The following is a 17800-nucleotide window of genomic DNA, read 5'->3' on the forward strand; positions in this document are numbered from 1 at the left end:
GAAATTCATATTTTGCCTCCTAATTCACTTGGCTTTTATACTTCCTGTTTCTAAAGAAGGGAGGAGGCCCTGGGGCAGACCCAGGACACGCTGGAGAGATGACATCTCTGGGCTGGCCACGGTGAGCCCTGAAGGCCACAGTTTTAGAGGTTTTCCTCAGGAGCAAACATTTTACTTTTGCATTTCCAACCTGTGGAGGAGCTTAAACATTTCAGCAGATGATCAAACAGCTGGAGGAAGCAGGTATTTTCTGGCACCAGCAGAAACTCACAGCAGGGAGTCTGTGACGGCAGAGCAGAGATCTCTGGTTTAACACAATTCAGACACTCCACAGAGCCGTGAAGCCTGACAGCAGCTTCCCATGGCTGGTTACCGCTCACTATCAGCTCCACATCACTGAGTGATAGTCCATCAGCCTCCCTACAACCGCCTCCTTCTTCTTTCAGATGATATAAAAATATCACTACTTATTTTTAAGATGCACCACACTAACACTTTCCTGTGACACCAGTTTATTCTGGGTTTGTGTTTTAAACATTTCTATGACGAGGGTGGTGCTGGGAGAGGTTTCAGCTGAATTTAAGGCTGTTGTTTCCCTTTAATGACTCAAATATCCACAGAACGTGGAAAATGAAGCTGCAGCTGGAAGTCCGTCTGTGTGACTGAGAGGAGGTGATGCTGCAGAGAAACTGTTTCGGTGCTTCTTAGGACCGAACGCCGTCTCGGATCGAGACCAGACTTTTGCTCCTCTGGCAGCCAAAAATGTCCGTCCTCCTCCGTGTGACGGAGAACTGGACAAATCCGGTGTGACACATCGGCTCCACTCAGTCACACTCTGCCACTGCTCGTATCCTTCAGCCGGAGCTCCGGTTCACACAGACTTAGCCTCAACGTGTCAAGCGGAGAGACGGGATAGAAATTATCCTGGGAATTTTTCTCACTGGAGTCAATGGATCCAGACTGAAACACTTCAGTGGGGAACGAGAGAAATAAGGCCGGTTTTCCTCGGATTAAAAATGGCGAGGAGCGGTTGTTTCAGCAGGCTGGATCTGTTTGTGGTGTTGCCATTAGCTTATAGATCATATGACAGTTTTCATGGATAAACAGGAAGTAGAGGAGGATACACACATTCAGACTCACACCAAATGTGTGTTTGGTCTGTTCAGATTATTCCTGGGCAGTTTTTTAGCCGTGCCATCTCTGGGTGTGCTGGTCAGGAGACTTCTGCTCTTTGTTTTTCTGGTTTTTCTTGTTCCTTCGTTTACAGCAGCTGATCACGCCGAAGCCAGCCGGGATGACGACCGGAACGGCAACATCGACAGACAGGAAGAGGAGGACGGGCAGACGGTGCAGAGGAGGAACCAAGTGACAGGGAAGAAATGAAAATCTAAGCTGCATCTCCCATCTGTCATCGCAGCGCGAGGTCAACAGGATGGCGTGCTAAGTTAAGAAGACTTCTGTGAATTCAGTCTTCTGAGTTTAACAGCTGAGTGAGAAGCAGAGCGAACGCCCAAAAGTCTGAGCGTCTCTGTTCCTTCTTGATTGGAGGAGTCGGTGCCCCAAGTGAGGAAGATCCTCCTGATGAGGGACAGGAAGGTGTAGCGTGAACATGACAGGCAGACCAGTGCTGCACCACTGTGGTGGAGAAAGCTGAGCTGGAAGGTGAGGCCCCCGTCATGGTCATGTATCACCAAATCACAACGAGCGTCATCTCAAGGAGCTTTATTTCATAAGGTTAAGACCCTCCAACTCCAGACGACCATCTGTGAGCAAACGCTTTGGCAACAGTGGGAAGGAAAAACAACCTTTGAGCGGGAGAAACGTCCTGGCTCATGTGGCGAGCGGTTGGGCATGATTCATTCCTCTGTTAAACTGACAGCTGCGTCTGGGCAGAGAAGCTCAGAGCTCTTTCTGGGTCCCACTCCAAACTGACGGACATAATCTCTCCAGCATCTCCAGGGTCTCCGCCAGCTGGACAAGCCTGAAACACTTTGACTAGGAGGCAGATGTGGAACAACCTCAGCTGTTCCGTTCATGGAGGAGTCCCTCCTCCCTCCATCTCTGAGGCTGACATAAAGCTCTCTCTGCACCACAACAGAAGATACGTCCATCGTCTGGACCACCTTAAAGCCACTCAGACTCACCGTGTTACTGCAGGTTCTGTAGCGGATATTTTTTCCTTCACAGCTTCTATAAAACAAGGTCAGAAAAAACGATTTAGTGATTAAAACCAAAACACATCAAAAGCTTTAAAAACAGCGAGTCATGCACCGTTTCCCATCATCAGTCGGTGAGTTGCCAAATATTATTTTTATAATCAGATAAAAATCTCAGTCATTTTTTTCTTCTACCGCAGGGTGATGGTTCCACTGAGGCGCAGAGATTATGGTGTAACGAGACAATAATCTCCTAATTACTGACTTACTCAGTTCATTAAAGGACACAGAGCTCACAGTGAAGACGCTGCTGACTGTGGAGTGACGGCAGCACGCGCTCAGACGTGGTCAGAGCTGCTGTAATAAGACCACCCCCCCCACTGTCACTCAGCACTGGAGCCCCACAGGGCCGTGTTCTCAGCTGGGACTCCACACCAACCAACGCCAAGTATGCCGATGACACCACCGTGATGAAATGAGGCAGCACAGAGGGCGGAGGTAGACAACTCTGGAGCTCATCATGGACTTCAGGAGGCACAGACAGGTCCACTCCGCTCTCATTATAAAAGGAGAACGGGTGGAATCAGTCCTTCAGGTTTCTGGGTTCCCACATCTCCACTGATCTCACCTGGACCCACAACACCAACGCTGAGGTAAAGAAGGCCCAGCAGCAGCTGCAGACTCACTAACAGCTTCTTCCCCTGTTAACAAAGCGTTTCAGCTCCTCTGTTGTTAGTTTGTGAAGGTAGACGTGACCTTCTGTGACGGTATATCAGCTATCTTGGTTGGAGCATCACTCAGACACAGATACCTGCTAATCAGTGCTCAGTGACATCCTGAAAAATCCCTGAATTTCCATCTGCACCACAACTGGAGCTCAGCCTTCCCGTGTGGTCTGTTAGTACAGACTTCATAACCTCCTGAGAACCAGCCTGTTCATTTATGTTCTCTGCAGTGGGCGTTTGTTTTTGCTCTATATCTACTGACTTATTTGAGCTACCCTACTAAGTCCTGATGTGCTAAACAGAGGACTTCCTGGGCTTTCCACTGATATGTCGTGTGTTTGGGGGGCCTCTTTTAGCTCCAAAGGAAGGAAAATCACGAAAAAGTTCAATGGGAAGATTTGTTTTCCTCGGTTCTCAGGATGAGGCTGTTTTCTTATTCGTCTCCTACTTTCAGCTGCTCTCTTTAGCGGGTCACCACTGTGGATCATCTGCCTCCATCTGACCTACTCCCAAGCACCCTCTGTTACACCGACCGTTTACACCTCCTTCACCTCATCCATGAAGCTGTGAACAGACTGTAAACGTGCTGATTTCTGCTTGTTGGACGATTCTGCGGGAACTGAATCGGCCTGACGTGGACATCAGAGGAACTATTTATGCTTCATCTGTGGAGGTAACGATGGGAATGATGAGTGGTGGTGATAATATTACACTGCAGTATTTTCAGTTTAGCTGCAATGATCATAACGGAGCGGACATGGACAGAGCTTTGTGCTCCTTTTGTCTCCAGAAAGCTAAAAAGCTAAAAACATCAGCCTTCATCCTGTCACTGGATTCTCCTACGCACTAAGGCATTCAAACATAAACTCAATCAACTCGTCTAAAATGAAAACAGGCTGAGAGTGACGAGGAGTTCAGTGTGAGCACTGAAACCTGCGAGGACCTCTGAGGTCCACTTCAGGCCAGCAGCAGCAGTCAGTCCCCAAAGACTCGGAATCAAACCGGGGGTGATGTCACGGGGGCTGTATCCATCCTTTATATACAGTCTATAGCCAAACCTCACATCGACTGGTGTCGATGGCTGCATCGTTGGACTTCACAGCTTTTTTTTGACTCATCACTATTTCTGGTGCCGATCAGCAAAGCTGAATGTTCTTATCAACCAGTGACAGAAACACGTGCACAGTTTTGTTTTCTCATCTTTCCTGCCCGGCACGTTTCCAGTTCATCACTTCATGTACACTTTGTTTCCTCCTCTTTCCTCCATTTTCACCCTGAACTTTGCTCCAGATCGGACCTCCAGGGGCCTAAGATCCACCATGAATATAATAGATTACCACACACACACACACACACCTGTAAGGTAATAGCACACACCACCTGCAGCATACCTTACTCAGTCAGCAGCTATTTCAGCACTTCACTGAGCTCCAGCTGGCAGAGCCCACAAAGCCAAGAAAAAGTAAACACACACACACACACACACACACAGCCTGAACCTGAGCCCTGTGTGAAATGTGCCATAGCGCAGCGCTCCGTTCCCTGTGACAGCACGGACATGCTGTTAAATCTGTTCCACCTTGTTAACAACAATAAAAAACACCCAATCTCTCGGTGTGTGCTAACAGCCGTAAAATGCACATTTGTCCTGCTAACTCACAATAACATTAGACTAAACTGGTAGCAGCTCATTTATCCCGGGGTAAAGCAGCTCTGCTCCAATCTGCTCTTTAGTGCAGATCTGAGCCTGAGAAGCACGCTGCAGCCGTTCAGCTGCGCCCGGCACAGTCAGCGGCCGACCACGGCTCCGTATTAATGAGCCAATTAATAGATTTCTCCTGCTGAAATGCATCGACGACTCAACCACGGTGAGACAAACTCTGTGTGGGCGTGCAGCGGTCCGTGGATGTGGAATGCCTACAGCTTACAGCCGTTAGTGCCCTCCTGAATTTACAACAGGACCCAACATTAATGTTCAACAGTGTTCTGAACACGTAAACTCAAGTTCAGAAGCATTTTTCTGTATTTGAATATTTTTAACTCAGCGTGAGTGAATCACATCTCCCAGGGTTCAGTCTCGTGAACATTAAGAAACTGGAGGTCCTTTAACAGAGGACGACGGGCGGTTTGGATTATTTTTTAGAACCTGAGGAGGAGGGAAGCCGCCTGTGTGCAGAGACAGAGGCCGAGGGGAAGAACAAAATGAAGAACATTTATTACAGCTCATACTGCAGCTGTTAGCAAATCAGATACGTGAGGTGGTTCTCCTCCATTGACAGTGCTGGCATCAAAGGAACGACCAGAAACTTCCAGATGTTTCCTGGGACGCGCTCTCGCTTTCCATGAGTAAAAACCTAATGAGGGTCATTTATGACCACCTGCACATCGAGTGCAACAGCCGCTGTTTCACACACCGCGGCACGCTTTTTAAACCAACGTGAAGATGCACCAACAGCTAAACGTCCACACTGGTCTTTGACTTCATGTTGGCCTGTGCACACATAAGATGACGTTTAAAGCGTCAAAAGTGTAGTGAAATGTGCTTTACATAACAAGCACTTCTTTATAGTAATGATTCGCTGGTTTCTTGGTACAAAGAGGAGAAAAATCTATCAGGTACAAGATCGGCTTCATCTGTCAGTTAAATCTGTATTTTCAAACACCCGTACAGTATCAGTCCAGGACTTCACAGGTAATTCCTACAAGTTATGAGGTTATGAGATGTGTCGGCTTCTGTTCTTGTCATTTTGGATATTACATTTGAAGCTGTCTTCAAAGATGCAAAGTTGCAGGAATGCCCTGAAATTTCAATCTTACATTTAAAGCCTCCTCACATCTGTGCTGTGCGTGCTTGTACGTGCATCCTCGCTGACATCCCCAAAGGTCAAAACTCCACACGGAGCTGAAATCAGCAGGTGTGCTGATGCGTCATCGCACACCTCTGAGTAGAGGCTTTACTGCAGGAGGAGCCTGGACGACAGCGTGGAGCCGCAGGTGCACACGACGGACTTTTCATAATTTTATCAAAGTCACACGTGGGTCCTGCAAATACGTGCAGGTCTTATCATCCTTTTTTATTTGAACATTACTCCTGTGACGGCTCTTTGTCGCCGCCTTTTATCTGCAACTCTATTCTGAAAGTCTTCAAAAGAAGTTTAATGACACAAAGAGCAAGAGAATGACATTTCTGTAGAGTACACTTTAAACTTGCAGTAAATAATAATGACAGGAAGGGTATTCATCTACTTTCATGTCACGCTGATAATAACAAGTATTCTGAATATGTCAGGTATGCCTTTGAGAGCTCGTAACGGAGCTTTCTGTCATCTTTCAGTGTGAAATGTACAGCTGGCACAAAGAAAAGTGATGATTTTGGCTTCTTGTGTCCAACTGAAAACTGAGGAGAAGGTAATATTACAGCCTGTCAGGAGATGAGATGAGAATAATAAACTCACAATAACATCAACTGAAAGGAAATGTGGCTTTTTTTCTTCTCCTTTACACGTTCAACACCGGCTATAATTCAGGCACTAATGGAGTTTCTGACCTCTAATAGCAGAGAGTGCTTTGGTGAGGAGCACCGAACTCAGCAGGACTCCTTTAATGGGAACTGCTTTCAGCACATTCACCGTGGAATTTCAGAGGATGTTAATTTTCTTGCATACATAAAAATGTAAAATAGAAATAATGAAGTTCACAACAGCAACGAAACACAAAGACGACACAGCTGACTGTGGACATGCACGCCTCAGACACGACACATTAAAACATTCACTACATTTGTGCATTTTATATCTTCACAACCCAGAAACGCTCTGCCTCACTTTCTGACCCTGAGTGCAGGGAGAGGGGGCATCTGTCTGCGCACACACACACACACACACACACACACACTAGTTGAAGTGATTCATGCGTCTCTGAGATGAACTGCAGACACCTCAGACCCCGGACATGGTGGGGAAATCCTATTACTACCCCTGAAAGAAATGGAGTCAGCGGTGTGGTGAGGGAGGTCCGTGCAGCTCTGCTCAGACTGCGACCCGGACCTGGCGGAGCAGCAGAAAATAGACGTGTGAAACATCCGTGATTGCAGTGAAACACTTTTTAAGTGCTTATCAGCCAGAGTGCATCAGGTTGTTCCAGCAGATTCCCTAAAATCCGTTAGTCACTCGTCCCTCTTCGCAGTTAGCAGGTACTCACCCCGGCTGACTGACAGCACTCTGCAGGCCGAGCGGAGATGGGTTAACGAAGTCATTCGGCCACTGCAATTTTGTCCTTATACAAACACACGAGTCTTACACCTGCTCATTTCTGCCACATCAGACTTTTAGAAGCAACCACGCACATCTGAACCCAAACCTGGTGGTAAGCTTGGTGCCGCTCTACGTTTACCTGCAGAATCTTTCATGTTTCTGATAATCAAAGAGCCAGACAGCAGCGGGACAGACAGGCCGAGGGCGTCCTCTGGTAGCTGCTGTACGACAGGCCAAGCGAGCGGGAGTCACGGACCCCCGAAGGGAGAAAGGCACAGTCTGCACCAGAGGAGGCAAAGCAATGAGACCCAGGACATAGCAGTTCTTACTGCTCTGACCGGTGCAGGCAAACACACACACCCCCTGACATTACCTGGATTGGATTTTGGTCCCCACAAGTATAGTAAACTTCCAATTATTGGTCCCCACAAAGATGTTTAAACAGGTATACACACACACACACACACTACACTAACTTCCTCCAGGCGTCACTAATTATGTCCACAAGTCAAACTAGCTGCACAGACGCAGCGGTCGAGCTCGTCATCGGGCGCGCTGCTTAACGTTCAGCAGCGAATGGAGAACGAATCTCGTCATGCAGATGAAGTCTGAACAAATCAGAAGCTCCAATCACTTCCAGACGGCGGCAGCTGTGATTGAGGCCTCGCTCAGTCTTTTCCAACCTCGATCAGTCAGATGAAGGCTGGACGCCAGACTTCAATCAGAGTGATAAAACTGTGCTCTGACATCAGCGTCATCAGCGGGAAGGACTGTGCGGGGAGCCTTAATGAGAACAGCAGAACAGGAAGTGAAGTTCAGCAGGACTGGATGAGAGCTTGCACCCAAAACGGCGCAGGGTGCATGATTACGCTGCTCAGTAACTGTAATGTTGAAGATTTAAGACAATAATTCATGGATTTAACCGTCTTTCCCGCCATTTCTGACTGAGATGGCGAGGTGTGCTGCCAGCTAGGCTGCGTAACATCATCCTCCATTATTCATTAATACCATGTAGGAACATGAATAATCGGTTCTGACCACTGTTTTCATGTCTGTCACCAAACATCAAGAGCAGTTTTTAGACAGGCAGAACCAAACGTCCAACGCTCGTCCCGCTCTCAGCTCCAGTGACTCCACGGCCCACAGCAGGAAACCTACAAATGTGAGAAAATACATCCTTCAAATCATTTCACAAGAAACTCAAAGACTCATTTGCATAGTGTATTTACTCCTTTTTTATCTCTCTTTGGATCTTCCTTTCAGCTCATAATCACAAAGTGTCAATTAGCAAGTTTTAGCACCACTGTGAGTGTATTTACTGTGTGTTGTTGAACGCAGCAGATGCTTCAGCAGCAGCACGGGTGAGAGCGCTGCAGTCAGATTTAATGAAGACAAATGCAGAGGCTGCAGAGCGATACCGCAGGACGCAGACTGATGACTTCCTGAACGCTGCACGACAAACGGCCGAGCAGAGACAGACTGACAGGCGGCCGCGGGCTTTAAACCCAGCAAACACACTCCAACTCAAACACTCGCTGCGTTTATCGGTGCGAGGAAGACACTGAACACACCAGCCCAGGCAGACTTCCCAGAATCCATCTGCTCCGGTCCACACAGAGGTCTGCACTTCATCACAGCTCCCAGCCGTCTTTCCCATCGGAAGCTTCTTTACAGTTTCTGCTGCGTTCCCGGTTCTGTACGCTTACTTTGGGCACAGGATGTGCCACGTTTAGCTTCTTACATTTAGTGTAGTTTTTATAGCTTTCGGAGAAAGTTTGAAAAATCTGTGGCTGAGATACCTTCAAGCAGCCCTGATCGTCCCGGGAAAACTCTCAGGGTTAGCATGCTGTGCAGCTAATGTGGCTAATGCTAGTGTAGATCAGGGGTGTCAGACATGAAGCCAGAGGCCTGGTTTTACCATCTGTGTTAGAAATCTTACATTATTTATTTATTTTTTTAATAGGACAAAACGAGCCCAAAGAGTCGTGCTGATTTCTGCTGTTTACTAAAGCAGCATTTCTTTATGAAGCACACACACTCAGGCGTTCTGCAGAAACAGACTTCTTACATTAAGATGAAATATTTAGTTAAACTTCTTTGAAGTGACAGAAAGATGGTGTTTGTCTGTGACTTGAGGTCACAGTGGATGACCCACGATGTGAAATAAATTTGACATCCCTGGTGTCGGGATTCCTTCCTCCACCTTTCCATTGGTCCATCAAAAGCAGTTGTAGGAAGTAGATTCGGATTAATCATGCCACCAGGCCACTGGCACTGAGCCTTCACCTGAGCTCTCACCTGTAACCAGGGATAATGACTGTGATCTGTAACCACTCTCAGACACCACGGCTGTTTCTCCTGTTTGTGCAGGAGCGTCTCATCTCACCGTGCCACGAACTCTATTTTTCTTGTTTGATGGTGTTTGGCAAACAGCTTGTGGGTGCGTTATCGCCACCTTCTGACAGCGGCAGCGTGTCACATACGAACAAGCACAAACAAAGAATACTGTGACTTATATATTTATATATGAAATATCTGATGGCACCACTGCACCGTGGTTAGCGCTGTGTTAACCTGCAGCTGGAACCAACACCTGAGCTCCACCTGGTCAGCTGACCAATCAGAGTAAACTGACAGCGTATGGGATATCCCTGCTCCATTTGTTTTGCTGCAACATCATAATTACTGTTGCTGTCTGTCTGCTCAACTTTTGATGTCACAGCTTTAAATTTTGGGGCAAAAGATGATGGTGGGAGGAGTGGGAGGAGCCGCGAGTCCACAGAAACAGGTGACTGGGCTTTGGGTTTATGACCCACTTGTTCACTTTTAAACTTAGTTTGCTTATTTTGTTTTATATTTTTTAATATTTTCAGATTTCACTTACAGTTTGGTTACATTTTAGCAGATTTAGGTGAATTTCAGTGCTGTGACACGTCCACTGCAGGACACAGCCTTTGTGGAAATCCTTCCATTTCACATGTTTAGTATTTCTGTGATCGTTTTTCGTGAAGTCACACAAACATGACTGGTGATGGTGATGGAGCAGCATCATTTGGTATGTGCAAACATACTCTAATCACATGATGAACCTGTAAATTATCATAATTACTGCTTAAAATCTGAATGATTGTGCTAAGCCACGCCCTCCTGAAACATCTGTTTAACAGGTAATGACACAGCAGAACATTCCTCTCTTCAATAGTTCACGGCATGATGAATGTGTGAGTTGAGCAGATCTGTGACCGTCTGACAGGTTTTAGTCATTAAACAGTCTCATTAACCCGAGCAGAGAGCAGCCGCTCTGCTCGCACAGCACACGCCGAAGGCTGATTTTGGTCTTTTGCTTGTTTTAACGATCAGATTTCTGCCATGAAGTCGCTCCACATTTCAAAGATGCTGTCACATTGTGTCTTGTTAGATGGTAAATGAGGGTTACCCTCCATTGAGGCAGCGTCGTAGCGAGTAGGAGGCTCCTCCCCCGCAGGTTCGAGAGCAGTCGCTCCAGGCGCCCCAGGCATCCCAGCCGATTTCCCTGTCCTCATCTGAGCGGGTCATCCTGGATGCCTAAAGAAGGACAAACAGCAACACAAAGGTTGTGCGTATTAAATCACGTTCACACCAAAGCTTTGTGGTTGTAAGAAGACTGAAGGCGTGCCTCGTTGGTTTCCAACGCCTGCTAAAGCAAAACGCTCCTGCAACACGAGCGTCTGTTCTCACGGCGACCTGAGAATCAGTCACAGTCAGACATCGCTCTACCACAGTCTGCATTTCTGTCTGATTGCTGGAAATTCAACAAACCTGCTGGAGGAGAGGCCATATATTTACTTCTCTGTGCCCCGAGGTGTGGAAACACTCAGTGATAAATTCTTGATAAAGCTTAAGCTAAAAAAAGCTTAAAGGCTCAGAGGGACACAGTGAAAGTGTGCCATGCTGGCAGAGATCATTTCTTTTTACAGCGTTAGAGCAAATATATCCACAGTGAGCCAACGCAGCAGAAGTTTAGCTCTCTCTAGAAAAAGTCCCAAAGTCTCAGGAAAGAGGCTGAAGAGGGAACGGCTCATGCAGACGCCGCACAGCTGAGCGACAACACTCCCAGAATGAGACGCAATAAACGTGAGACTGAATAAACCATTTCACCAGTGGTGAACAGGCAGTTAAATGGGAAAAGATATTTTATTGTCACGTTTGCTGTGTAGCAGGCAGGACCCAACACACTCGGGGAAGTAAACTTAAAACGCCAGCTTTATTTGCTGGACAATGAAAACATGAAAACTAAACCAGAAACTAGAAACATGAAAACGAGGGAGCTAAACTGGGACAGAGAACAAGGAAAACACACAGGCAGGGGAACGGGTGGGAACACAGCTGGGACCAAATTCATAGGCTGCATCTTCCTGAGGCCGATTACATCACAGCCAGGCGACGAAGGCTGTCCAAATTCGAAGACTCCTCCAAATGCAGCCGACAAATGCGTCCTCCTTTTCCCCAGATTTGAAGGATGGGTCGGGTGTGTCCTTCATGGCCCACCATATCCCAGAATTCATAGCGCGGCCCAGTCAACTCCAGTTTCCAACAATGGCGGCAGCTACTAAGTTTTAATATTACTCTTATTACTCTTTCTGTGTCACACGAGAATGTAGCTGTGTAAACAGTTTTCAGTGTTTTATTTGTTCCTGAGTAAATCGGTTTGGCTGAGGTTAAAGTTCTAGTTTTCACACAGCTGAATAAACGTCAAACAGAAAACTGATTAAACAGAAGTGTGAGATGGTCGAGAGTTTACTCCAGTGTCCTGTTATATTGAGGAAGCAAGGAGCAGACGGCTGAGTTTATTCAACTCTACGGAGACAGCGGTGACGCAGATCTGAAGGCCAGACCGTCCGGGTCCTCAGGAGGATGCAGCCTATGAATTTGGACACCCCCAGGGACTATCAAAATAAAACAGGAAACACAGGGAGCACAGGGACAGGAGTGACATGAGACACGACTGACTGGGGGACAAGAAAATAAGCATGAAGACAGAACTAAAGCTACAGGAAACAAACAAAAGCAAAGAACTAGAAATCAAGAAATACCCGAGAACAAAACAGAAACTAAAACACTAACAGTGATGATCCATGATGGAATCAAAGATTCATAATAACACAAAAGCACTGAGTCACCGACCCAGGATCGTGACATTTATTAACTTATGAGACAATAAAGAGTTTTGTATGATAACACAGGAGACAGAAACCGTCTCTACTTGAAAACTTTCCTCTACAGGATCACTTATCATTAGTTACACTTCAGTAAATTTAATCTCGAGTTTATAGCCTCACAAATAAAATGTCTATTTGTGTTTTTAGTGAGGAAAAATCTAGAAACACAGTCTACATGTGAGATTTCCAACGATTCCCACTGGATATATGGATATGACCAAAGAAAATGTTACAGCTGAAATCGAGCTGATGCCGTCTCTCCTTCCAGCACAAGCCCGACACAGAGAAGCATCTCTGGGTAAAACTGGCCTGTGGACTCCTGCTGTCCAAGAAAGCCCCAATAAAAGAACGTCTTTCGGTGGGACGAGTGGTCAGACTCTGACGGTCGCTCCTGATAGGCTGAGGAGCCACAGGTGAATATGAATAAATGATTCAGAGCAGCGGGACTGATCGCAGCCTCACTGACAGAACGTCACGACAGCAGCCGCTGTAAAACCATTACAGATGTTACAGATGTTTCCACCTCTGTGTTCAGAGTTTGAAGGTCACTCAGATTCATGATGTAGATAAAAACCGACTCACATTTTTATTTACATTTACAGATATCATTGTCATCTCATTGCTCTTTTATGTATATATATCACGCATTATATTATACACTGCATATAGAACTATTATATAATACAGACATTTTCCCACACAAACTATTTCAGGAGAAGCAGGCTGGAATATTTCCCACAGTTTTATCACACAGCAGGAAATCATAATCATAAATACTGGATGTAGGCTGTGCAGGAGGGCGCGCGCATGACGGAGTGCAGGAACGTTCAGGAGAACAGCGTCTGATACATCACCCAGCAAACATTAAACAAGAAATATTCATGTATGCATGTGGTCGCTTCATATTCGCCAAGACCTCTACACGTCACTGACACTGACTCACACGCTTCACCTTCGTTTCCATCCATCCACCTTTTTAACTGCTCTTAACCTATCCATTCAGGGTTATGGGGTGGGGGCGGAGCCTACACATGGGCTACACCCAGGACAGGTTGCCAGTTCCTCTCCGTTGTGGCCTGAGAGCCGGTCATAGCTTCACTCAGAAACCCCAGCAACGCACGGCAGCACCACAACACCGCTGCTGTCGACTATCTTTGTCGCTGTGGGCGCGTCAGAGGAGCTGCAGCGCCACCATCAACTACAACAGCTGCTGCGGTAGAAAAACAGAGGCTGAATCTTATATGTTATGTTTGCACACAAGCTCCTAAATACATTTCAGAGCATTTACGTGTGAGTGCGTTATGTTGGTCACATGTGAGTAAAACCATTGCCAGCGTGACCGTCCTGGACTGGTGGAAACCCCAGGCGTGCCAGTCGGCTTCGTCAAACCTGTTCTTCTCCGACCCTGCCTTCATGTTCAGCAGTGACTCATAATCTGAGACACATGTTGGGTGTAAAACACAGGCTGATGAGTAGACAGTAGAGACTGTGATCGTACCCCAGCAGCAGGCCTCGAGAGTCCTGCTGCTGCTGGTAGAAACCTCTTTGCACACTCGGGTTTCTTATTTCAATGCTTGATATTTTACCATCACCAGGCCAAAAAATGCTCAAAAAGACGCGGCCAAGATATCTGAATTATACATAATCCAATCCTCTTACTCAAAACATGCCTGACTGGATGCAGCCAAGTAATTTCTGACAGTTTGTGATCCGTGCGCGCAGCGTCCTCCCATCGGGAGCGTTCTCCAAAGTGCAGAAGAGTCCGGCGGTTAGTCGGCGCAGACAGCAGGTCTCTCTGCTGAAACACCGATGAGAGCCACCGCCTCGCCCTCTGCAGACACCAAACAGTAGCATTACGTCACACGAAACAGTCGTCTGTTTTAGGCAAGCAGTCACACAAAGCTGCTACAGCCTCGATGCACCCCCCCACCGAACACCGACCTTTCGCCTATCTTATCTGCTGTGTGAAAAGCTGAGATGAAAGAGAGGGAGTGATGGAGTGAGGCTCTGATAGAGAGCGGGAGAGAGAGTTTTCCTGGCTGTGTGTCACCAAAAATAGGAAAATTGGCTTCCCTGGGTCAGTGATGTCACTACAGACCCTGTGGTGCCTCGGTGTGTGTGTGTGTGTGTGTGTGTGTGTGTGAGAGAGAGAGAGAGAGAGGAAAAATGAAGCACAATGAAGTATTTATGGAAAATACTGGAAGTCAGAGAGGGAACGAGCCGAGCCTTCCAAAGTGCTTTTTCACAGTTTAGAGTTCTGCTGTGAGCTGAACCATCCAGACTTAACATCAGCTGAACTAAAGGAGCTGCTGATGGACTTAAGGTGATGCAGGACTCCTACATCTCTTTTCTCCTTTAGGGCACAGAGACAAATACCTGGGGTCCTACGTGGACAGGAAACTCTGCTGCTGTCTCTGCAGAGAGGGCCAGAGTCGCCTCCTTCTCCTGAAGACGTTCCTTCAGAGTACGTCTGCAGATATTTTATGAATCTGTTGCTGATAAAACATCAGAACTTGGCTTGGATCGAATCTGGATCGAGATCATCTGCGTGCGGTCCCTCACAGCGTGTCCTTTGGTTCCTGAGGCCATCCAGTTTCCTCAGCTTTTTGCTGCAGTTGTATAATTTTACAACTTCCACAGTCCCGAGCAGCTGTTACGATAGGAAATCTCCTGCAGGGATTAATAAAGTTTTTCCTTCTGAGTGCGATCTACCCCGTGTACCACCAGGACAATAGTCAAAGCATGAATTTAAACAGCTGGAGAAACCTTTGCTGCAGCAGCGACAGTGCAGGCAGTCAGTAAAACCCACAGAACAGGAACAAACTCTAATTCCTCTGACAATGTTATTTATGGCTGGTCAACCAGAATTAACATTTCTGACATGCCTCTGCAGGTTTCATTTCAGCCTGCCTCCCAGGCTGAGAGTGCTGGCTCACAGCGGAGCTGGCAGAGGACAACGCTTTGAGGGTTCAGCCTTGTTCTGTCGTACCCACATACATGGGTCTGCTGTGTGTGTCTTGGACTCCTGGGCTGAACTGAATCTCGGGATTCTCTCGCATTTCTCTTCGTGCCTCTTCCACAGAGACAGACTGAACAGCTCGAGAGGAATTAGACACGTTAACGCTCAGCTAATAGGATAAAACCACCTTTTGTTGTCGGGCTCGGCCGGCTAACCGCCATCACGGACCTCCAACAGTAATAACATCGGCATGAGGAGAATCTGTCCAGCCAAGGCTTTTTTGGCCCGGGTGGCCAGCAGGGCCCATTGTGTCTGCATAGTTCAGTATCAGCAAGCTGTGTCCACTGACAACTCAGATGACCTCGCCATCCACGGCGCATTTCTCAATTTACCAGTTTGAAGGTCTCAAAGTGGCACTGGCATAGGCGATGAGTCCACTGGTGCCACTCAGGCATCTTTTATGAAAGTCTCATTATAAAAAGAGAAAACTTATAGAAACCAGCACTGTCGCTGTACTGGGTTTAGGTCAGGCGATAACCTCTGGGACTGAAATACTCACACCCACAGGAGCTGCTCGGCCATGAAGCTCCCAGCGTGCAGTCTTTGTGTTGGTGTTAATACCAGAGGAGGTTTGGAGCTCTCCAGTTATCGAGTCGGCTCTGTGACGTCACCTGGTCTGACACTATGTGGCTGATCAGGAATATCCAGGAGGGAAGAAACTCCAAGAAATCCCATTGTTGCAGACATCACATCCAGTTGCAGCACCACAGCAGGTTTTAGTGAGCTCTTCAGAACGAGCCTTTCTTTCATCGATGTTTGTAAAGGCAGGAGCCGGATTTTACAGATCACACCTGAACACACCTGAACTCAAAGATTCATTCTGTGTCCATATAGTGTATTAAACCAAAGCAACAACACCTGCAGTTCCTCTAACGCCCAGCAGAGGCTCCAGCAGTGAGTCCGTCCCCGTAGACTCCCACGTTAAAATGTCCAAGATGAACTACGCATGTTCGGAATTCTGGGTGTACCTGGGGATCTCCGGTCAACTTGGAGGCATTCCCGATCATATGCTGGACACGTCACCTGGTTGCATTTCTCATGACGATGCAGCGGCTCTGCTCTGAGCTCTCTTTGTCACTTGAAGGTTGAGCTGAGCCGCGCTGCAGCACAATGTAATTCCAGCCTCCTGCATCCACAACCACATGCAGGTCACGATCACAGGTGAAGCATCGAAAGCTTCCAAAGGCAGGTAGGCAAAGGTGAGGATCTAAATAAATGAACAGCCACCGCTGGGTCATTCCATCCTTTTATTCATTCAGTCATCGGTTCAATAATCCCTTATTCTCCTCCATTAATCCCAAATTGCATCATAGATTTCCCTCTTTGTCTGAGAATCAGGAAACATGTTCAAGTGCAAATCCTATTAGGTTGCTTCACACTTGATCTCCTGCAGAGTTTCGAGCTGGTAAACAGCCTTGCATCACTTTGTTTGGTTGGAGGAGCTCGCAGGGAGTGAAAATAGCCGGCAGCATTAATCTCAGCTTGTGCTCTGAGATTGGAGGGTGTCGGATGGGATTAGAAAAAAAACTGTCCGACTCCCTATATGAGAGCGCTGAATGCAGGACACAATGTGCTACTTATAACGTCTGGTTAAGGTATTCTCAGCTGGCTTACCGTATTGTAGGTGCGTGCATTCTTTGCAGACTAAATCCATTTTGTTAAATACAAACTACCAGAAATCTAAAAGCTACAAGTAAAGGTTTATTTTGCCTGTGGCAGGAGTCTTGTTGCGGATGCTTGAAAGTTTATATGAGCCTAATCGACAGGAAGTGATGCTTTCTGGGAACATTTAGTTCCTGTTAAATCAGAAGATGCTCATACAGTGCAAAGCAAACCCCAGCGTTCACTTTAAGGCTCAGGTTTTGGCTCCTGTAAACTTCAGTCTTAGGATTTAGTTTTAATGCGTCCACTGGTTTCTACTGCTCTCTATTATGCATTAGCAGCCCTTTGGAAGTGAGTTGTATATGTGGTGCAAAATAAAGCTGAAAGTATGCTTGTCAGACAGCTGTGGAGCCTCAGGCTTACTTGTGGTTAACAAAAGCACAACCATAGCTGAGAGAGCTCTCTGACCGTCAGTCTCCTTCAGTAACCGCTGCTCGTGACCTCGTATAACTCTCGCCTTGAAACTTTTTCTGGCTTCTGCAGTTTTCTTCCTACATATTTGGCCCACATCGGTCTGAAATGCTGCAGCGAGAGCACTACCGGGGACTCGACTTTCTTATTTCTCCAACATTAGTTTCTCTCTGACACTTTCCATGAAAAATCAACCCGACCGCCTCAGGATCAGCTGATTTTTTTCTACGATGTCGTACATTTAATGAAGGCGTCCTAAATTTTACCTCCATACTGTGAAAATGTTCAGATTTACAGGTCCTTGAATTACACACAGAGGTGGGTCAACAATTTGAGCTCTACAAGTTTCAGGGCTGAAAAAAAACACAGCCATCAC

The 17800-nt window shown here is 46.9% G+C and overlaps 1 protein-coding gene across 5 annotated transcripts in view; it reads right to left on the bottom strand.

Annotated features, from left to right (window-relative positions):
• Window positions 1-17800, bottom strand: part of adamtsl3 (ADAMTS-like 3) — a 196988-nt gene that overhangs the window by 92019 nt on the left and 87169 nt on the right. For 4 of the 5 annotated variants that reach the window (XM_063480938.1, XM_063480946.1, XM_063480955.1 and 1 more), the window contains 2 exons: window positions 10571-10698; window positions 2145-2190 (listed from right to left, as the gene is read on the bottom strand). In XM_063480938.1, coding sequence (XP_063337008.1) covers window positions 2145-2190; window positions 10571-10698 — 174 coding nt within the window. Of the gene's footprint in view, window positions 1-2144; window positions 2191-10570; window positions 10699-14708; window positions 16706-17800 lie in introns of those variants that run through there. The other variant, XM_063480964.1, reaches the window with a different exon arrangement.

Source organism: Pelmatolapia mariae, linkage group LG1 (genome assembly GCF_036321145.2).
Source record: "Pelmatolapia mariae isolate MD_Pm_ZW linkage group LG1, Pm_UMD_F_2, whole genome shotgun sequence".
NCBI lineage: Eukaryota > Metazoa > Chordata > Actinopteri > Cichliformes > Cichlidae > Pelmatolapia > Pelmatolapia mariae.